The 23,809-nt window shown below is 36.7% G+C and overlaps 1 protein-coding gene across 1 annotated transcript in view; it reads left to right on the top strand.

Annotated features, from left to right (window-relative positions):
• The window catches only part of LOC117225106 (uncharacterized), a 327,978-nt gene that overhangs the window by 190,222 nt on the left and 113,947 nt on the right, over positions 1-23,809 (top strand). The window contains exon 4 of the mRNA XM_033478431.2: positions 14,599-14,732. Coding sequence (XP_033334322.1) covers positions 14,599-14,732 — 134 coding nt within the window. The remainder of the gene's footprint in view (positions 1-14,598; positions 14,733-23,809) is intronic.

Genomic DNA, 23,809 nt, shown 5'->3' on the forward strand with positions numbered 1-23,809 from the left:
AAAGCTTATGCATAATAAAAGAATGGTCCATATTTGTCGCTAAAGTGGGGAGTCTCGTAGGAATTGTTTCCTTTCTTTAACAATTATAGCATGTTGAAAACAGTGCATCATCAACAACGAGGATCATTAACAACCACACAGTTACAATAGCCACTTAATTTACAGTAATTTGGTAATTAATTTACAGTATTTGACGAAGTATGTATAATCATGGACTTAAGAAATTCTAACAGTTTTTTGCGTAAATTGATGTTCAAGATTCTTTTGATGTTGTTCTAGATCTCTTTGATGTTGTTGTTGTTGTTGTTTGCCAGGTGGAAACGTCTTTTTATCTGGCACTTTTGGCTGGATGTAATAATGCGATCAATGAAATTTCTTGAGTTGCACAGATTACACATTGGAGGGCTATCTCTTTTAATTAGATAAGACCGTAAATGTCATTTCGGATACTGTGGATGTCCAAAGTTTTAATATTGTTTGCAGGTTGTGTTCTATTTCCCTTTGATTGCCTTCTCTTTAAAATTATAGTTTACCTGTTTTTTCCCTAAACGCGTAAAAAAATTCCGCAGCCCAATAATCATAGTAAATACTTCGATGGCCGAATTTTTGCAATCATCTTTTATCCAAATTTCAATTTTACTCGAATAATCGGAAAGCGTTCATTTGCAGAGCTTCGAGAACAATTCGTGGACACCGAAAAAATCGTACTTTGACGTGGAAGCGCGGAAAATTATCGAGTCTCGATCCCGTCGAGGTTTTCTCGGTAGTTTTTGAGTGTTTAAACTGCAGCTGGTCTGCGTTCTTGGCCAGAGATACGCGCTGCGTCAAAGCAATTTTGGAATCGACCTCCGATAAGCGGGCGGCAAGATTGATGATCGAATGATACGGGATGCCCGTCGAAATCCCTGTCAGCCATAGGCCGTTTAAAACCGCGGGATTCATGGGTCGTTTGTATCGAACAATATTCCGCGGGAAACGGACGAATTCGTCCGAATAAAACACTTTGAAAGTGACGCAAATTAGCCGAAACGTGCGACCCCCCCCCATCCTCCCTCCCTCCCAATCCACCCCAGAGCGTCACACGGTCCGTTGACAAAGCGATAATGTTGCAGCCTGAACTGAAAACTCGGCTGCGTTAAGTGGAACGGGCCTGTATACATAAATCTGCGTTGTTTTTCGTTGACGCGGACGCACCTGCAATTCGAACGAAAGAAATGAGCGCCACTGTCACGGCTCGGCGACCATTTCGAAAAATTGATCACGATATTTGGCCGATTCGGTCGGATCCGTTCAGATTTTTACACTGGGAAATTAATCGTTCGAATCTGTGGCATTAGCCAGATACGTAAACGTGTTGCATTATTACTGTATCTACGTTCGAGCAATCGGTCAGGAAAACCTCCCTTTAAAATCGAATAACTTTTTCAAAGTCGACCAAGCGAGTCGACTTGCTTCAAGAACTTAGAGAAGTTGGTTTGTTAGGAAAGGCTTTGTGATATTCTTGATTGGCAGGAATTCTAGAGAAAATAATGCGAAGATACTTTTTTGATTTGAAGCTATGATGAAAATTTTAGATATACTTTTTGTGCTTCAAATTCCTTTGAAGCGGAATTATGAACTGTTGCAAACAATCATGAAAGATTGTTTTCTGTTCGACCGATTTCATTATAAATCGTACGTGAACATTTCCTTTCGAAATAATATTTCGTTTTCAGAATGTTGGAATTTCAAATAGCTGATACGTGAAATATTTTATTTATCCTGGTATTGATTTTTCTTTATTTCCAATGTGATCGAATATTATTTCTGAAATATTTTTCCTGTAAACGTTATCCGACGTTGGTTTGGTTTCGTGCGTTTATTATATACCGTTTAACAATCGCGCCTACTAATTACTTTAAATCGCTCTGAATATCTATATCTATTAAAATTAGAACAGTCTTTCAAGCAGTCTCTGTCAAACTTTTCTCGATAACGTTAACTTAACGCGAAAGTTCGATGTGTTCAGAAATGCATTCCGCTACCCGTAACGCAGAAGGTAAAAATTTTGTTTAAAGTAGAAAGTTCATAGGAGCAACGAAGTTTAGTATTCATTCAATAACTTCTTAAACCCGTGTCAGAAAGCCAACGGTAACGAAGTAAAGCTGCGAAACTTACATGAAATTATTTCACGATACAGTAGTTCGTTGTAACAAAGCCGTACAATGATTGGATTACATACTACTGTGATCAAAAAGTAAGGTGAATTTGTTTATAAAATGTAAATTCTTTATTTATTCTTCCAAATCAATTTCATCCCCTTCAAAGTAATCCCCGTCCGATAAAACGCACTGTTTCCGACGCTTTTTCCAGTCCTCGAAACAGTCGGAATAGTCTTTTTCCGGTATAGCCTTCAAGACCTCCTTCGATTCGGTTTTTATCTCCTCAATCGTGTCAAAACGGCGTCCCCGCATTGGCTTTTTGAGTTTGCTGAATAACCAGAAGTCGCACGGAGCCAAATCAGGCGAATACGGTGGTTGCGGAACGATATGAGTCGAGTTTTTGGCAAAAAAGTCGCGAAGAACCAATGCAGTATGACATGGCACCAATCGAGACTTGACGCGTTTGAGACACAAAACATCCTTCAAAATGGTTTGAATGATAGCCAAATGATATTCCAACACTATCAGCGAGGTCTCTTATTGTCAATCGACGATTTTCAAGCACCAAATCTTCGATTTTTTGGACGTGGCCCTCGTCGGTAGACGTTGATGGTCGTCCAGAGCGCGGTTCGTCTTCAACGCGTTCTCGGCCCGCTTTGAACTCGTTGTACCACTTATAAATGTTTTTTTGTGCCATAGTTTGATCACCAAAGGCCTTCCGCAACATTTTCAACGTGTCGCACAAGAATATTCGTTCCGCAAACAAAATTTGACGCAAGTTCTTTGCTCAACAAAATCACCCATTGTAAAAATCGAAAAATTCACTTTTGGTCGTTTACTAAAACACGTGTAACTCGGAGATAATGAAACCTTTTAACAAACAGACGCTTGGCAATTGTTATAGACAGTCCTACCAACCTAGGAAAAAAACAATTGCCTGCCTTCCTAATGTCCGGGAGTTTTAAATGACAATTTCACCTTACTTTTTGATCACAGTAGTAAACACTAATTCGCATGGTATTTCCATTATCGCGTACGTCATTGATAGCGCATATCAGAAACGCTGTTCATTATTCTTAGCGACGAACATAGAATTTTTCGCGACATGACAAAAGAAGACCATTCTCCACGCTCGACTAGATATGAATTTCATATTTTACGATAACGCCTCGGGATGTTCTTAAAGTAAACGAATCTCGGCTTTCAGCGGGTTTCACTTAGTTATACGTAAAGAAAAAAGAATCGTACTTGCTCTCCCGGAATTCTATGGAAGTCACTTTCATATGAATTTTAAAGCCGTCGCGGATATCGATCAATGAAGAAGGTTATTGCGTTCGAAAATATAACGTTCCATGTAATTGCCGCGTTGGCAAAAATTCAAATGATACTGTAAAACACGATAGGCAGATGATAGAAAATCAGGAATTCGCGATAAGAAATTACAATCGTTGCGCATTTTTGCATACAAGTATCAGCAAAATAACCGATCTTATCATTCACATAAAATATATATTTACAGTTTTCACTTGGATACGTCAAGCCTGCGTAAAAAAAAGATGATTCTGAATTTTTGACGAGCGCGTTCTCCCCGAAGCGGGAACATTGTAAAAGTAATTTATTTAATAATTCGACGCGAAAACGTGTACGTCCGTGGAGGCACTTTCGTGGAAGTATTTCCGACGTATTAAATTTCCCGGAAAGTAAATCCACATGCACGGACCGTTGCTTTGTAAATTCATATTAAGATAAGCGCTCCCATGACAGCGTATATTCTTACTTTACATTAGTCTGTCACACACGCTATTACGTGCCTCAAAAATTTGGGTCAAATTTCTTCGGCGTCAAGCCGCGTAAAATACGCGTGTCTCGCATTTGCTCGCGTATTTTTTATACGGTCGTGTTCTCCGCGATAAAGTCGTGCGCTTTTGTTTATTTTATCTCGTCATCGATACAGCTTTTATTTCCCGTTAAAATCACAATCAGAATGGTACCCCCCCCCCCTTTTATCCCCGGCTTGTCCATATTTTTCAAGTGTTAATATTCGTGCTTTTTATGAACGCGCTGACAAGTGAAATAAAAACCGTGGTCGGGGTAGGGAAAAAAAAATAAATCAATATGACGAAACTTTAACGAACCAGGGGCCGCGCGTCATCGAAAGTAAATGCGAAACGTCAGAAATTTAATCAGTTTTGTAAAACGAGCACGCGTATGACCGCGTCGGACCTTCGTTTGTTTCAGCGAGAGTTGGTCAACATCACGATGCCGGTGGTTCCATTAGCTTGAATAGAGTAATTGGACACTGTCAATTCGAGAACGTAATTCTCTCCGTAAATAGGAGCTAACGATTTTGCTTAGAATTCATGGAAATGGTCCATCTACGGCTGCCGCGTTTTCCTACCAACGTCCAATCGGAATGAAACGACTTCCTGAATAACTAAAAAAAAATACAACGCGAACATTATTAGCTCTCTAATCGCAGGTCGAATTTTTGATTTTACGGTATGAAATCGCGGGCTAGTTTCATTTGTTACTGCGTCTTAAGAATTAGATTAAAAAGGATATAAAAACAGAAACAAGCGATCATTTTTTAACTTTCAAAAATGAAAAATTTGCTTCATTTACTTTTGTTCTGGTACATTTTACAAAATATTAAAGAACTTAATCTACTGGAATTAGGAATCTACTATTGAAACAAAAACACTCACACAATATTGTTGCATTACGAAATCGTGATTTCGTGCGAGTTATGCTAATTCTTCATACTTGGGCATGAATATAAATTTTTATCATTTTTCCACTTTTCTATATTTTGTTCGGAAGAAGTTACCGAAAACAATGAATCTGAATCTAACTCTGGTGGAAATTGACTTTTTGGTAGATAAATAACGAAATTTTATATCGACCGAAATATAACCCGGCTTCGGTTTTCGCCCGACCTCTGAACCTTCATTCGTCCAACAGTTAACAATTTCAATCAATTAAAAGTAAAATAACGCAGAAGTAAACCCAAGAACCGTACACAGCGCTGTCAATTACAAACGAGCCTACAGAAAGATTTTTTCCCCATTGTTTGTTCTACAACAGATTGTCGAAACGATTCGAAGAATGACTTTTCAATCGTGCTGCAGAGGTACACGTGTCCGTGACGCGTTCATTTCGCCGGTGGTTGTTACGTCACTTGACCTAAATAAATGGAAATGTTCGATCTTTCGCGCAAGCTATTGAAAATCTCTCCGAGCCCACGCGCGATCGTCCGCCACTGAAATTCGTTCGCTACGCCGCACAGTGGGCCAATTACCCCGAAAACACAGGAAAAAATCATTTTATAATGTTCGAATAAAGTGATGAACAACAGAATCTGATGTCGATATTTTTTTAGTTCTATCTAATGAAATAAAGAGTGTCACAAAATTCACGCAAGATTTGAATTTGGCGCCATTTTTGCAGCAACAGTTCGCAATTTTCGTGCAAAATATGGTCGGAATAGTGATTTAACTTCATTAACTGTAAAGAGACTAATTAAAAAATTTAGAGAGACTGGATCAATTAGTGATCTTAAACAGTCTGGCCGTCCTTCAACAAGTCGTTCAACACAAAACATTGAAGCAGTTCGAGAGCGTGTTGCTGAGAGTCCAGGAACATCAATTCGGCGCCGTGGTCAAGAATTGGACATTTCGAGAAGCTCTCTACAGCGTATTCTCACGAAAGATTTCCATCTTCATGCTTACAAAGTTCAATTGACTCAAGAACTGAAGCCTACTGACCACGCACAGCGAAGAGAGTTCGTTGAATGGATTATGGAACAACAAAAAGTGGATGCTGATTTTTCGAACAAAATCATCTTCAGCGATGAGGCTCATTTTCATCTTGATGGCTTTGTTAATCGACAAAATTGTCGCATTTGGGGTTCAGAAAATCCACAAGTGATTGTTGAGAAACAAATGCATCCACAAGGTGTCACTGTTTGGTGCGGATTTTGGGTTGGAGGCATCATCGGACCATTCTTCTTCGAAAATGCAGCTGGTCAGACAATAACGGTTAATGGTGCTCGCTATCGCGACATGATAATCCAGTTTTTTGTGCCAAAATTGCAAGACATGGATGTGGACGGCATGTGGTTTCAACAAGACGGTGCCACATGCCATATAGCCCGAGAAACAATTCAATTACTGCATGAGTCATTTCCTGGTCGTGTAATTTCCCGTTTTGGTGATCAGAATTGGCCGCCCAGATCATGCGATTTAACGCCGTTGGACTTTTTTCTTTGGGGTTTTTTGAAGTCTAAGGTTTATGTCAACAAGCCCACGACCACCCACGCCTAGAAGGAGGAAATTTAGCGCTGTATCAACGAAATTCAGCCACATTTATGCAAAACAATCATGGCAAATTTCAACAAAAGAGTGCGTATGTGCCAGCAAAGTCGTGGAGGCCATTTACCCGATATGCTATTCCATACATAACCCTATACTGTATACTATATAAATCAATAAAAAATTTACAATTTTTAATTATAAACCTGTGTTTTCTATCAAAATTATTTCTTGCGTGAATTTTGGGACACCCTTTATATTCAATTTTTATATCATTTCTTAATTGTGAGCGCCGCGACGTGCAGTGTTCGATTTGATTACATTTTAAAAGGTGACATAAACTTCCTTAAAACTAGTTGCTATTGGAGTAGTTAGAAGAATTGTTGTAATTATTTGTGGCGGTGAAGAAGCTCCGTCCAAATTTACCAAGCAGTGCTGGAAATTTTTTTTAATCATTTGCTGTGCAGTAATTGCTAATTCGTTGTTTGTGAGTTATTAATATTCAATATATGTATTTTATAATTATATCTTTGTTTATGCATATTGTTAAAAAATAGATTCTGTCACTCATTCAATGTTCATAAGAAGACATATAATGTTTTATAATAAAATATCAAAAAATTGAACATCTGTACCGCATTTTCGGGGTAAATGCTCCATTGTGCGCCGCGTCGCAGGAAAATACGCTTGAGCTTGTCTTCAGTTTATACAGAGAACGCCGGCAGACGGATCGAAACATTAGTGCAATCAAGTTGAAGCACTATTCATGAACGGAAGACGATAACATAACTGAAATTCGATTAGTCGTTCTATCGTTTCGGGAATCACCGGTTTATCACCGAGTGGACGGCGGGATGAAACGGTTATTTCCCTCGCCTGCCGGTAATCGGTTCCAGTTTTCGGGGCTCATGTCAGATAAGAAAGAAAGAGAGAGAGAGAGAGAGAGAGAGAGAGAGGGAGAGAGTATGAAAGAGAGGAAGAAGCTGCGAGGATCAACCGAGGATCTTTGTACGTCGCCGTGGCGCTCAATGGCAAAATTGAACGTGATAACGGGGGCTCTAATTTTAGCGTTCGTCGGCTCGGCACGCTGAAGTAACGCGTGAATCACGAAATGCCAATTACCGGCCGGAAAATGAACCGTGTTAATGCCATGATATTCGATATTCGCAAATTAATCGGAACTGGTTCCCGTTCGCCTGGTTCCGTGTCGTGACTACGATGACATTTTGGAGGAATTGGACACCGCGAGCATGTCATATCTGTCAGAGCTCTTTGGTTGATCCTCCCTCTAATCTCTGCACAGGCTGCTTCAAAATTACTCGATCGATCTTTGTGTGTTCGATTCGGCGGCGAGTAATTCGCCGGCTGTTTCGTAATTTGAAGCGATCAGCGTGCGCTGCGATCTTAGCATCGCGTATCGCTTTGCATCTGTTTGACATTGAACAGGATGAACAGTTTCGCGTAATTAGGTCGAAGAAGACTCCGTCGATGTTAATCCCGTTAGGCGCTGAAAATCGAAGTAATTTAACACTAGATTTACGAAACACGCCATTTCAGCACGTTCTAAATATTAGATTATTGTAATTTTTATGGTTGTAATGATATTTTATATAAGAAGCATACAAGAACAAATAGTAGTTAAGTAGTGTGGTTATTATGAAGAGAAGGAAAACATCAGAAGATTATATATATATATATATAAATCAATATACGTGAATTAATCAAATAGTTGATTAAACGAGATAAGGAGCAACATCCACCACCTGAAGGTTATCGTAATATTTAATCGTCAGTATTAGGAATTATAAAGATACATTTGTCGAGAATTTCTTCAATAATTGTTATAAAAATTGATAGAAATCTTAATAAATATATGCTTGCTATTTTTATTAATCGATACATAACAGCTGTCCTTAGTGCTCGATAAACTCAGTACTATTAATTAATGAAACTGAAACTGGGTAGTTAAAATCGATTATAGTGAATACATTACAATAAAACTAAATTTTGAAAACTAGTCGAAAATTATGTGACCGACGCGATACTCAACTTGTTAACACTTTAATGGCCGCTCACACAACATGTGTGTGATGCTTTAACAATTATGTAGGTGATTGTTTTAATAATTACCACGCAAAGGTAAAAAAAATTAATTTGTTACATATTTTTTGTTATTTTTTCTACATATTTATATTTAGCTAGATGTATATAGTCTAGCCCAAGACATACCGAATCTCTGGATGGTTCGCGATCATTTTTGCGATTATTCGAACGAGCCTTACGTCATCGGGAAATTCTAGCCCCGAAATAAAGCTTCTTCTTTGTTTGGTTCTTATTTTTACGAATCTCCAGTCATTAGCGATTCTCTGCAGTTGCATTTTGCATGCGCCAGGACTTCAGTCTCGGAGAAGATAAAAAGATTAGCGGTGTAATTAGGGAAGCAATTGAAGTTACGCTCGGAAGAACAACAGTTTCGCTGCGACTGCGAATCGGATCGGCGTCGTTTGTATTATTACTCTAATGCGTGTACGAAATCTGTCGTTAATATTTTGTAACAATACTCTGACCTAGTTTGTACCATTATTCCGATTGTCCCGAAAGATTTGTCGACCGAGGTCGAAAGTCCAATATACGTAATGGAGAATGGAATGCATGCGGTTGAACTAAGAACCGGCCTCGTTTGTTTCAGATCAATCGATCTAATATTCTCTCCGCCTTCGATTCCACTCCAAAAACATTTCTGGGGCTAACGGAACAGAAATGTTATTGCTCGGTCTGACGTTAAATTGTTCGCTCATTTTACAATATACAGTAAAATCTTGATTGTCCGAACTAATCGAAAGTACATACGTACGTGTTCGGGTAATGGAATACTTAATTACAATGCTCGACTATATCTTTACTGATGTGAGCAATAAATTATCTTGTATCGAATCATTTTGAATTGAACACATTTTCATATGTTCAGATAGTAGAAAATTCAAATAAAGAAGGAACTTACAGAAACTTAAGTAAAAGTATTCGTATAAAAGTATTTTAAAATGGAATAATTTTTTTGTAATTTATAATAATTTGGATTTATAATTGCGATCTTTTGTTCGAGATGTTAGACGAATTAGTTTACTAAACAATGGCTAAAATATTGTTTCCAAAAATTGCGATTGGTTGGCATGATAAAAGAATTAAAAAATGATGTTTTCCCAACTCTTTTTTAGCAGAGCTTATAACGAAAATTTAGAAAATGCATTATGTGGATCAACCAATCGCAATTTTCTAAAACAATATTTTAGCCATTGTTTAGTAAACTAATTCGTTTAACATCTCAAACAAACATGTCGCAAATATAAATCCCAATTATAAAATAGTTATTCCATTTTAAAAGGTATACGAATACTTTGTACACCCATTGTAGTTCCATTGTGGATTCAGCTTTATCCAACGGGATTCCGTACACACGATTCGGTATACAATGCAGCTATTATCGTTGCCATGCTTGCACAAGCAAGAACAATTATTAGATGAAAGAACATTAATCCTGCTTCACGAATTCATCGTTCTTCGCGATAGCTGTAATCGGCCCTTATATCGTAATACGCCATAATTTAATAGGTCCAGAATCTTACTTTACTTTATGTAAAACGAGATTCGTAAATATTAAAGTAAATGCTGCCATATTAATTGCCAAACCTTGCGTTACATGTTCCAGTGTACCGAGAACAATGAAGCCTTGCAAATTCTCGGCGTTCTGTTTTATGAAACAATGGTTCGTTTCATTTCGATACCAAACTTGTACTCACAATTTGAACTTCATGTACAGAAATTACAGTAATTGTACGTCATCAAACGAAACCAAAGTCTTTCCCCATCTAAGGGGACAAATATTTTCGCGAATGAAGAAAACAGATCTGACAATTTTCGTAAAGATATTATATTAGGTTGGGGAAAAAGAAATCCATTATTTTTGCGTGAAATTCAAGACTTTATTTAAGATGTTTCGGATTGTCCGATTTGGGTCAAATATGCACCGTTTTGTTGTATAATTTGTTGCCATTTTAAAGGTAGCTTCATAATGCCTCTCTCATAGAAGTCTTGGTCCTTATTGGCGAAAAACTCTAGTAATCGATTTTCACAATCTTCTTTTGATCCCAATTTCTTATCACTCAGGAAGTTTTGCAATGCGAGAAAAAGGTCGTAATCGCTTGGTGCCAGGTCCGAACTATATGGTGGATGCATTAAAACTTCCCAACGAAGCTCCCGGTGTTTCTAGCGAGTCACTACAGACGTGTGTGGCCTTGCGTTGTCCTGGTGGAACACAACACCTCTTCTGTTGGCCAATTTTGGCCGTTTCTGGTCAATCGCTAGCTTCAAACGGTCCAGTTGTTGACAGTGGAGATCTGAATTTAGTGTTTGGCCATACGGAAGCAACTCATAATAAATGATTCCTTTCAAGTCCCATCAAATACACAGTAAAACTTCCCTGGCCGTTAGTCCTGGTTTGGCCACCGTTTGAGCTGGTTCACCACACTTTGACCATGATCGTTTTCGCACAATATTGTCGTATGTGACCCATTTCTCATCCCCAGTCACCATCCGTTTAAGAAATGGGTCGATTTCATTCCGTTTGGCCAAGGCTACGCAGATGGAAATTCGATCCATCATGTTTTTTGGTGTTAATTGGTGTGGCACCCAAACCGTTTCTTTTTGTATCCAGCTTTGCGCAAATGGTTTAAAACTGTTTTATAGTCGATCTTTAGCTCCTGGGCGATGCTACGACTACTAACATGCCGGTCAACTTCGATTATTTCTGTGATTTTATCGACATTTTCGACGACGGGCCCGCCTGTGCGAGGGGCATCTTTAAAATCAAAAATGCCTGAACGGAATCGACGAAACCAAAATTGCACGTGATTAGCTGTTACAGTATTGGCACCATAAACACCATTCACAATTTCAGCGGCCTGGCTTGCATTTTTGCCTTTATCAAAGAAAAACTATGAAATGTACCGAATTTTCTCTTTGTTGACTTCCATATTTAACACCCTGTAACTCACAACTGAATGGACCAAACAAAAAACTGCAAAAGGAATTTTTTAGTGCGAAATGTCACCTTTCCAACGAGCATAAATCTAAAATTGTTTGATCGATACATTACGAGATATCGATCACTATAGCCATCTATCGAAAAAATAATGGATTTCTTTTTCCCCAACCTAATATTTTTAAAGATTCTCTATCGCAGAAATTTTTAGAAATTTCTCCAAATTATTCTTTATTATTGTAGGTGTCTGGAGACGATCATCCAAATGAAACATGAAACTATTGTAGCATTTAATAATCGTTCATTGTTAGCTCCAAAAAAGTGACGCGCCACGTGATAAGCGACGGACATCACCGCTCTCTCCCCGCGCTCCTCGTCTCCGCCATGTGGCATCAATAGCAACAGAGATGCGCGAGTCATTTGCGGGGTGAGGGCAGATCGCGATTTCAAGAAACTCACGCCTTCATTTGTGTATGAACCCTCAAGACCAAATGTGTAGCATGATTGTGAAAAGAAATAAACAACATTATTTACACATTCACGGCCTTCTCTAATACAGTAATTTTTCCCTAATTCGCGCTCAGATTGCGTACAAAAATGAACAATTCGAGACGACGAAATACGATTATTTTTGCACTGCGGCTCGTTTCTATAGTTACAGATTATCAACAACTATAAGAACGAGATGCAAGGCTCGAATAATCGTATCTCCATTTTTGTGCGCAATCTGAGCGCGAATTAGGGATAAATTACTATATTCAAATAAGGAAAATAAGGAAATCGAAAATAATATAGATAAATGTGTGAAATTATACCGATATTTCCGCATACCGTTTAACCCTTAGCGGACGACGACTTTTTCGGCCGAGTCAGGTAGCAGGACGAAGCGATTTTTGCAAATATGTCGAGTGTTTTATATGGTAAAATAAAATGATCTTACATATAAACTATCTTACAAAAACGTTATATTTCGTTAGTTTATCTATATTCACATTTTTATGAATATAATTTTACAAAAATTATGATTTGTAGTTTCATTCGGTGTGATAGTTTATAAAACATTGACCAAGATGCATTCTTGATTTATCTGGACATGTATCAAAGAAATAAGTCGTCTCATGTCTTCCCCCTGGTTTGTTTTGACTGGAACAAACTTTGCAATCTTTCTTTGTGCTAGTAACAATTATATGCAGTTTCCCGTTTAGACGAATTTCGTCAGAGTTGGCCGTCGAACTTGAAGATCTATCTCGTGGTTGACGATAATCTCCTCTCAATATGTTGATCAAAATTTTGCGAAAGTTCAAATGTGTAACTGGCTGTTCGTTTCTCTGTCTTTTTACATGTTTGTAGAGAATGTACAAATTGATTAAACAAATTTCCAGTCCCCGGAAAAATAATTTGCGCCACCACTTCAGGGATTTTCACATAAAACAGTAGGTTGGATAATGTTGGAGATAACGAAATCTAACATAAACATCGATTGTCGCCTCTCGCTCGCCATTCGTCCTGCCGCGCGAAACGCCGAGGCGACCGAGAGTCGCCTCTCGTCCACTAAGGGTTAATACCGAAACCAAAAAATACCGGTATAAGTCCTTAACCCCTTAACGCGCAGAAACGTATTAACACGGGCGTGCAAAACCGGCCAAAATGTGCAGACCCGTATATATACGGTCGGCGTCGCAACTTATGTCGCTAAAATGTTCAGATTCGAATATATCCGGGCAGTAAAAATAACTTAATAAAAACCAAGGAAAACATTCAATTTATTGATATTCATCGTGTAATTCTGTATTGTAAGCTGTAAAGTTTGTTTATTTGGGATTATAAAATATGGCCTTTTAGGGTGACGCTTATAAGCATCTCTGACCTGGTAATTGTTTCTATCTATCTATATCCATTATTGCGTATCTAATTAGCGTTGGCACTTTTGTGAGTTTTGTTATGACTAATTTATTTATTACTCTTCAGTTATCTCCGATCTCTTTCTATTTTTTGCTTATTCAGGAATAAAATATGCACTTTTAGGATGGCACTTATGAACATTTAGTGTATTATTCGTGAGCAAGTCGTGAAGTAAAGTAGACGTTATCAAAGTGAATTTCTTCAAAGACAATTGTTTTTTATTTTTTACAAATATTATTAGTGTCAACATATAAAAACGTTTTTGTTTTATGGTGTATTTTTATAGAGAGTAAATTGGATTTTTAGTGTATAAAAGGTATGTTTTCTAATGTTGAAATAAGGAATGTTGGGCTATGTGCTGCACCTTGTTTTGAAATTTACCACACAAAAGAAAATTTTGAATAGTTTTAGTTTATTATATATTTTTCAGCTAATAAATATTATTATTATATTATTACAAATTTAGGTAAAATTAAATATTTTTCAGTTTTTTTTTCGTCTCCTCCTTCCCCTTCAAAATAGTAACTGGTAATTGAAAAACAGTACGATGGGTACAAAATTCGATCTGCAATGCGATTCAATATTCACTATAATTATTTATCCACTATTTTTATTGAATTTTTAGTAATTTTTGCATTTTTTTTACATATTTATTGAAATTAAGGTCCAAATATGTATTTTCTTAGATAAAAAAAATTGATTTTTTTTGGTCGGTTTTTTTTTTTAAATTGTGCATTAAGGGGTTAAGTATTAAACCGCTGTACTTGAGAAATCGGTTTTATTACCGGTAAGTGACGTCCATCTCGGTAAAAATATTGAAATACATGTATACCGATATGTGGCGTCCATCCCGGACCAAAATATTTACCAATATGTGCCCCAGGTTCTATTACAATGTTACAATAATCGATCGTACCGTAACAGCGCCACTGATGATGGCAGCGTCGCCGCGGTCTTCTTTTGTTCTACCGGTATTTTCATAAACCGGTATGACATCTGATCGGTATTTCGGCTTCTATAAAGGTTACGAAGGTACAACCGAAAAGTACCGGTATCAGTCTTTGGATGTAGCATTAGTCTCATCGAGACGAGGACGGCACGAGATCCTCTGTGCCGTTTAGTATCCCAAAACCGTTTGAGGCTGTAACGAGCAACTGATTCGCCGGCGATGAGTATAAGAGACGATTACGGAATTATTATGTTGCAGATCTACCCGGAGGTTTACCTACTATCGCATCGGAACGTGAACGTTACGACCCCGGAGACATTTTGAGGGCAAATTGTAGCTTACCGCCCTCCACACCACCGGCTCATCTCTCATTCACCCTGAACAACGTGGTGGTAAGTGATACCAGCAATTCGCGTGTCATTATCGAATCCGTAGTTGCGTGGAACTGGGAAATTAATAGCATAAAAGTGTTACTACACAGCGCTACTCGCCTAACGTTGCCGCTACCGCCCACCTCTGTCATTTCGGTTAATTCCGCGAAGTAAAGGGGTTGTTTGGCTCCAAGAGGCAAATAGATACGCGAACCCTTTAATCGTCGGCCGACGTAAGTGGGGAAACTCGAAAACCGTGTTCGCTATACGATAAGCAACTGTTGAGAATAATTTATTGTATCGCAGAATAATAATGCCTCTCAAGGTTTTTCACAGTGGTATCGTTTTGTTTTAATTGCCTCGGAAATGAATATAATTATATTTAATTGCGTCGTGAACGTGCTATGATGCAACAGTCGTCAATTAATATTTATACTGAAACCTACGCGATTCTTACTGTTCCATTAAATACCATTGTGAAACCGTTTACAGTAAATTCGCTGCAATTGTCCGTCAGTTTGTAAACAAAAATAAACAATTTTGGAAGACGAGATACGATTATTTGAGCCCCGCGGCTCGCTTTTATAGTCGTTGACAGTCGGTGACTGTAAAAAACGAGACACGAAACTCGAATAATTGTATCTCTTTTTCACAAACTGTCCATTTCTGTTTACAAGCTGAAGGGCAATTGGAAAGAATTGGGTGAAACTAGGAATTCTCTGGAAAATAGTCTCAGATTATATGTTCTAATGAGAATGACTTGATAGTTCTTGGAAGTAAAAATTTCGGTACGAAAAGAATTTGTAAAATACGAAAAAAAAACGTAGTTTTGTTTCCTATCATTGTAACAAGTACTATAATGATATTAAATAATTATTACAGCGAAGAAGATATTCCGAAGATAGCACTGCAACATTTATATAAATAATTCTTTGATTACAATAAAATATAGTACATAACAAACAATGTATTAAAAATAGGTTTCCATGTCTCCACAAAATTTTCATGAAATTAATGTCAATACTTCAGATAATGAATCTAATGAATTCTCCAAAGAACGTCCAGAATAGAATTGCGAGATTCACGTATTCAAAAATAGAGCAATCGTCGACAGTGAATGAAATTCGCGCAGCAATTCGCTCGAATTAGTTTTGTTAATATTATCCGTCATCTCGTTCTAGCATTTCGCGAGGCAAATCGGGTTCGACGAAGATACTGCGGTGGCATTTGAACGTCGCCGACGTAAAGTAAAAATCTAAAAAAGAGTTTATGTCGTTCACAATATTTGCCTCTTCGAGCAGAATAACTTCTCGCGTGGACGCTTTCTCCTACCACCCAAATCAATTTTCACTGATAACATCGGGAACTCCTTCTCCCCGTGCATACACATGATATACATACACGGATACAATATCTCTTTATATATACATATACATATACACCGGCAAAGTAATTGCACGGTATACGAGGAGAATGTGGAAGTTATCGCAGTATGAAAGTTTGAGAAGCCGCTCTATAAAAGTTAAGGAGGTTAAGCAAAGAAGAGAACTTTTCCTCTTGAAAAATCTTTCCGGGCGCGCCATTCTATGACTCTGTGTATATTAGTCTCGGTGTCTTCTTTCAGAAGGAATTTGTTTCTCATAATTTTTCAAGTCCGCTCCATTTGAATAATTATCCACTGAGAGGATTTTCGCCCGACATTCCTATCGCGGTGCTCTCGTTCTCTCTCTCTCTCTCTCTTTCTCTCTCTCTCTCTCCATTTTCCCCATCGCTCCTAAATGGTGATGTACAGGATTTAAATTAAATTAGAAATCCGCAAAAATGTTGACTAATTCTTCACCGGGGCGGATGCGCGGACATTGCCGGCGGCAATGCATTACCTATAATCCCCTGGGATGACAACACCGGATCTCATTATCCAATACGGCTAAATACGTACGTATATCCGTGAAATGGAATGCTGTTCGCACTCGCGCCACGGGAAATTTTCTTTAAATATATTCGAAGGGTGCAGCGGTGACTCTGATCACCTCGAATGTCTTTGTTATTCTTAAAAATATCGAAAACACGGAAGATGCCTTTAAGATATAGAGAAGAATATGTCGAAATGTGTATTATCCGAAGGATCGCTCATCGGAATGCACGTGTGTCAAAATTATGTAATAATATTTATGAGCACGCAGTATCCTTGTCTTCGTTGTAAGAGTATGCATCCTATATCACGAGTGGACTGCGAAATTTAAGACAAAAGTGAATTGGTGGAATACAAAACAATAAATACAGAGGGCTTTATTAACGCTGTTGCATTGTTTACAACCTTTTAAGAATGCCACGAACGAAAATAAATGTTTATTTCACTCCTGTTTGTTGCAATCGAGTTAGAGAATTTCAATTGTATAAAACAGGCATCAAATAAAAATGTGTTTCTTCTTTTAATAGCTTTAATAAATTGAAAATAATGTAAAAATATTCTTAAATTCCTTCGATGTATTCATTGTCCTTGCCTTATCCGGAAAGACTTAAACGACGAATAATTCAGAATGAACAAGACGTGAAGCAAAGACTTCGAACATTTACTACGCGATGAAATTTATTGGTTAATTTTGTAATTATTAACGGAAAGACCTTGAAATGAAATTCATTAGATACGCTAATCCCTTGCACTATAACAAGCCACCAAATTATTATTATTATTCGTTTCTCTTCAATCGAAATGAAATTTTATTTTTCTATTATTAAAATCTGGAAATAATAGTAAATGAAGACATACAAGAAACAAAAATTGCTTCGTTCTGTTAAATAAATTCTATTAAATAAATTAATTACGAAGAATAATTTTTAGCCATTTATTACAGTCACGTTATGACTCTGGCCATCATCTGAACGGCTTTTCGAAATCGTTGGAAATAACGTGTATATAAAAGGTGATCAAAGTTATTCCTGTATCTCCGATCCATTCGATATTTTTCGAAAGCTTGTTGCCCACGAGCAGTCGAATATATTGCATTCTTACTGGAAATATTTGTCGACCCTACACGGTAGAGCACGCGGAACTATTGGAAAACTGATCCTGAACAGAAAAGAGCTTTCACAGAGTATATACAGTATTTCCGAAGTGGTGCAACTTGAAACGGGGGAGGGGGGAGCAGCGTGAAAAAAATGAGCAGAGAATTTCGAATGAAATTTGTTCGTAATTCGTTTCGGCGATCGAAAAAAATTCGAGCGACGTATAAATTCTCGCGATCGATACCCCTGGGAACGAAAAAATGTTACTCTAGTTTCGTATTAATGTTTTTTTTTATGATCAACTGTCCCTTTTCAATTTCTCGTTAACATTTTCGAAGTGTACCGCGTTAATTACGCGTGTAGTTTTCATGCGGCCAACACGCTTTTAAATCTGAAATTATTTTATTGCGAGAGAAACAAGTGAACGAACGTTTCTGCGTTGTTTCGATGGTTTTATATGCCAGGGGTTTTTCTTTAAACAAAATTGCAGGCTGGGACGCATGAACAAACAAGGATCCGTGTACGTTACCCGCCGTGTTTTTAATATTATACGAGGTCTCTTCGAAAGGGCGGTCTCTTTAATAAAAATGCTGCTGGTACAAAGGCAGCTTGAATCATTTTTCCGATAGCTGAGCATTGTGGTGGGGCAAATAGCTGTCATATTGCAGGCAGACATTGCTATCCCTTAGTTCGTTTAAATAGGATTGTAATTTGTCACGCCGTGTCGATTCAGTATTTCTTTGCGATCTTTCTTTCCAGTTGAAAGATTGAGCTGACTATAACTTGTCTTAGTATAACTTTCAACAGGCATTATTTTACAGTTTCTCAAAAAGTAAGGATCATTAATTGAGAATTTCTTAGTAAAGTGTTCAATAATGGTGCTGCTTTCATCCCCCGAAAGACAAGCCACATTTACTCATATAATTTACCAATACTTTCAAAGTATGTATACAGGGTGTCCCAAGAATGTCTCGCAAACCGGAAATGAATTCCTAAGGTTATTTGAAGTAACTTTTTCCTTAGCGAAAATACAATTCACGGCTTTGTTTACGAATTATTAACGAAAAACAGTGACCAATAAGAGGCGAGATCAGCTGGCGCAAGACGGCCGAGCCAATGAGCGGAACTGGATTTCGCGTGCTCGTCCATTTCCGGATTACGAGACATTTTTGGGACACCCTGTATAAAAATGGTTAAGATTGTTTTTAGATATAACACTGTGGACGCTTATTAACAGACCTCCAATAGCTACAGTTAAGTTCTCCATTTTCTGCTGTAGATACCGTAATCTCGATGATTTCTCTGTGGTTGTGTTTTAATTTGATGTATTCGTTTAAAATATGAAATGACGAGTAAAACGTAATTAAGGAAAATTGTGCGACGATCTTTTGTGAAACTATTTTGTTATATTTTTATGTTCAGAAAACTGACCTTTTTAAGACCTCTAAATTTTGTATTACTGTTTTAATAATATTTAGTATTTCAATAATATTAGAAAGTTTCGTATAATAAAATCCTCTGCTACATGTGACTATTTAAGCATTCACGAAATACTTTCTTCGAAAAGAATCAGTCAAAAGTATTGCATATTGTATTTTTACATATTTGTATTATTGCTTATGAAGCAATATATGTATGATTTGTTGCTGCTAATGCTATAAAAATATGTTCGCCAGTTAGAATTTCATGATAATATTAATTTCTGAACACTAGTAATAATTATACTATGTGCAGACTTTGATGATACTGTTTCACATATCGATCAGCGTTTCAAAAATTCAGTGGTTAGTGAATGCTGATTGTTCAAATACGTTTGCTAGCAGAGACGTAATCTATAACTCCGTAGACTGCCAACTGGAGCGTAATCTGAACATAATCAACGTTTGTAACTGAAATACCTCGAACGCAAGTTTAGACAACACAGAACACAGGTTATTTTATGCAACGCATGCATAGCCTGTCTATCATGACCTGATATTACTCACTCTACTTTACATAAGTAACGAAGCGCATAATACGCAACCAAGCCGTGAGATACATTAATCGTATACTCTGTCCATGATCGGAACTTTTTCAATATGCTCAAGTTATTCGATTTTGCGTATCTGGTTTGTCCACTGAACACACTTTATTTCGAATTAAATAGAAAGTAACTGCTTCAAATATAATTATTATTTCTGTTTTATAAACGACATAGCAACGGTAACGTTATCTACTTTGAAGTTTAAATTATTTTTATCATATATATTTTTCTAGTTGTTTCTTTTATGTGTCAATGGTTCGGGCGAAATAAAAAATAATTTATCAATAATTTGAACGTTTGAAACGTTGTGATAGCATTATGTGCTATTTTCTTTGTATAACTTTACTTCTATTTGTTCACAAAAAATACTTCAAAGAATTCATGTGAATTATGGTTCTTGAATTATTTTGTTAGAACGACGCGGTGGTAAATGTATTCTCTAGAAGCACATCATGACAGTATTAGTGTTACACACTTAGGTAAATATTTCAACAAAGTCACGAGGAAAATGATTTGTATGCTCAAATAAACGAACGCACGATTATTTCAATTATTCAAATAATTGTTTTTCAAAACCAGATTATTCCGATTTACCAAATTGTAATAGTCTCGCAATGTTTGTTACATTCAAACTATCAATATCGGACCTCCTTTGCCATCTGTGATTAAGATTTTTAATTAATTTATTCCCCCACAAGAAATAGAACCATAACAAATTCCATTTGATCGTTAAAAGAAACTCAATTCTATCTTGTAAGCTTAATAGATTTTTTAGAAACGTTTATCTTATTTGAATGTACATATATTGCACAATTTGTATTAATTTTTTAGTTCCAACATATCAAAAAATGCTATTTCTGAATTCTTTCTGTAAATTCACTGAATCATCCGAAATAAACGATTTATGAACATTTTGTTATTATATAATCTTCTTTGGTAGACAAATCGCCTAATCAGCAATTAACAAAATGAAAATACCACGCTAAGGCAAAATGCATATCCACAGCCGAATTTATCACGCGAAAGCGGCAACCATCTTCTAAATTATTTCACCTCTAATCCATTCGAAGCAAGAATACAAGAAATTTCAACAAATTTCGCAAGCTCGTCTCAGAAATTACACTCGCAGTCTCTTGGATCCTTGAACGCGACTAAGATACCTCGAAGACACCACCGAAGGCGTCTCGCTGCAATCTATACACGTCTCGGACAGGAGGGTGAGAGTATCACTTTTATCATATTGCATTACTTGCTCATAAGCGAGAGTGCAAAAGAAAAACGTGTGCGGGGGAGGTTTGCTATTTCCTTTAACTCGCTCCACGGAAAAAAGCTCTTGGAATGTACGGTTATGGGGGTAGACGGCGCTTGGTTCTTCGGCAGACGAGCCGGAGAAAATTAGTAGTACGCGTACACGCGGCCAAAGAAACCCTGTCTTATAAGGAGTGGCGAGGTTGGGGCGGAGGCAGCTTCGGTTTGTTAGTTTCTTACGTTTAACGCCGTCTCGGGATATCCGCCGAATTTGTAGGGAGCATTTTCGTGGCAACAAGAAATAAGTAATTTCGCAAATGACGCTCTGCCCAAGTGAAGTTCCTGCGAACCAAATATGCGCACCCCCTCAACCCCTAATGACATCGGGCTTCGGCTTTATTCGCATAAATTATTTAGGAGATGGTCGTTGAAATATATTTTTCCCTTGATGCATCAGGATCAGGAATTATTCATATAAATCATTTAAATATTATAATTGTAATATATCTCGCTCTGTGAAGACATCAGACATGGACATTATTTAATAAATTATTTTAGAAATAATCGTCGAAATATAGCTTGCTTTTATAGGCATCGAGATTTGGCATTATTCTCATAAATAATTTTTCAAATTATCGTTAAAATATACACCATTGATATGAATTATTTAAATGAAGATCGTCAAAATATACCTCGTCTCCTAACCAGATCAGACAAGGGCATTATCCAAATAAATTATTTAAATAATAATCGTTAAAATATCAGGCTTGGGGGTATGCAAAATGATCGTTAAACTAATTTATTATTTCATCTGGTTGTATGTTATTAGAAATAATCTTGAATTAGTACATTTGAATATAGAAGTAATACTTCTCTACATTATTTCTAATTTGTAAGAAATAATTTTTGATTTTATTTTTCATTTAACTATTATACTTTTCTGAAGTACATTGAAATTTCAATGTACTTTTTATTTCCATCGTGTCATCGTTGTCAACATTTTCGTTTGATACAAAGGTAGATTTACCTGAATTGGATTATGTAATTATGGAATGTACTATATTCAATGAGCAAACAATTGATCAAGAAAAGTTTCAAGACAAGTGGTTTTGACAAACGTTTGTTTCAAATAATTCTGCAGATATGTTCATAAAACATTAGTCTCACATCCATTTCCACTGTTCTGTTATTCTCATTGTTTTTAATTAATTTCAGTACGAAGTTATTTGAGACATTATTTGTATACCTTTACAAGATATACAAAATAAAAGTATGTAATTAGATATTTCATGGTATTATTTGAATAATGATATATTTTATGAATAATGATAACATCGTTATTTAAATAAGCATTATGTATATTTCTGAGAAAACGTATACAGAGTTCACTGTTCATAAATTTGGAACCTGGTATATAAATGGTAATGGTGAAGACTATTTAGTTATTAAGAATTATTAAGATGTATTTGATTAATGATCATTAAAGCGAAGTGAAAGCTTACGCAAATTGGAGTATTATTGCAATATAACTAATCTTCGCATATCAAATGTAAAATGTTCGGAAATATAACACATTCGTATTTATTTAATAGGATTTTTATTCGGTAGAATAAAATGCAAATTCGGACGGTACACACGTCTGAGTTTATGCTATTTGTTGATTAATATTTTCTTCGTCACGATTTCCAGCGTAATTTTAACTTATAGAATTAATGATTCGCAACGGAATTTAAATCTCCGCAATATTTTGCAGTGAAGTATTTGCCAGCGCTTTTACGTGAAATTATCATTAGCTGTGGAAACATAACTTTTAATGACGAAACTTCCGGGCCGTGTAACAAATTATTACTTCCAGTCATACTTTCCGTTGCAGCGGTTTTACAGTTAGTAACGAGGCCGCCGTCGCTCAAATTATTAACAATTTATTTGGAATCAATAACACATGCTTTGCAACTATGTGCGGCACGAAAACGAAAATGTCGAAATATGCTGTTGCGAATACGTCACCATTAAACAAGAACACCTGAAAAATATATGTTTCAATGTTCAACGTTGACTTTTAATAGTCATTATTTTATTGAAATAGTTATTGTTGTAAAAATATAATAATTTATCTCATTTTTATTAGAAATTGTTTTCCAAAAAACATAATATTTTGCATACGTGATCGACAGTTTAAGATATAGTGTAAATATCTATAACAATATTTAAGAAGTATACTTTTATTATAGTTTTAAATACTTTCTTTTTGAATATAAGAAGCAAGTAGTGTGGAAATGTAATATAAATCAAATGTCACTTTTATTATGTTGGCAAAAAAAATTATGTTGAAACAGCATTGATTCTAAGCCAAAAAAAAATATTTCAAGAATCTGTTACGTTATGTCACCAGCAATTAATTTTGTACGATGTATGTATATTTCTCAAGAAATTGTGTAACAGTTAGACCGGTTTATTAAAAGTAATAAAAAGATGGCCGCATTGCTGACTTTATTATAAAAATCGCAGTACGTACGACGTTTCTGGCAAACGAGGGACAAAATAGCCGTTCGAGGCAGCGTGCACGTGTGTGTTTACGGTTTAATAAAGGTTTGCACGTGAGCGATTCACCGAAGCCATGTTAAATGACGGCCATCGCAAACCTTTGATAGACTCTTATCGCCGGGCCGCGGTACAAGATGACAAAATGACGTATTCCCCTTGCGACGGTAAACGCGCACTTTTACAGAACCGTAAAACAGCTTTGAAGTAGGTTCGCTAGACCGCCAGGTGTAGAAGCAACGTAACAGCCATAACGTTTCCTATATCAAGGTGTTACGAG

This window comes from Megalopta genalis, chromosome 8 (genome assembly GCF_051020955.1).
Source record: "Megalopta genalis isolate 19385.01 chromosome 8, iyMegGena1_principal, whole genome shotgun sequence".
Classification (NCBI taxonomy): domain Eukaryota; kingdom Metazoa; phylum Arthropoda; class Insecta; order Hymenoptera; family Halictidae; genus Megalopta; species Megalopta genalis.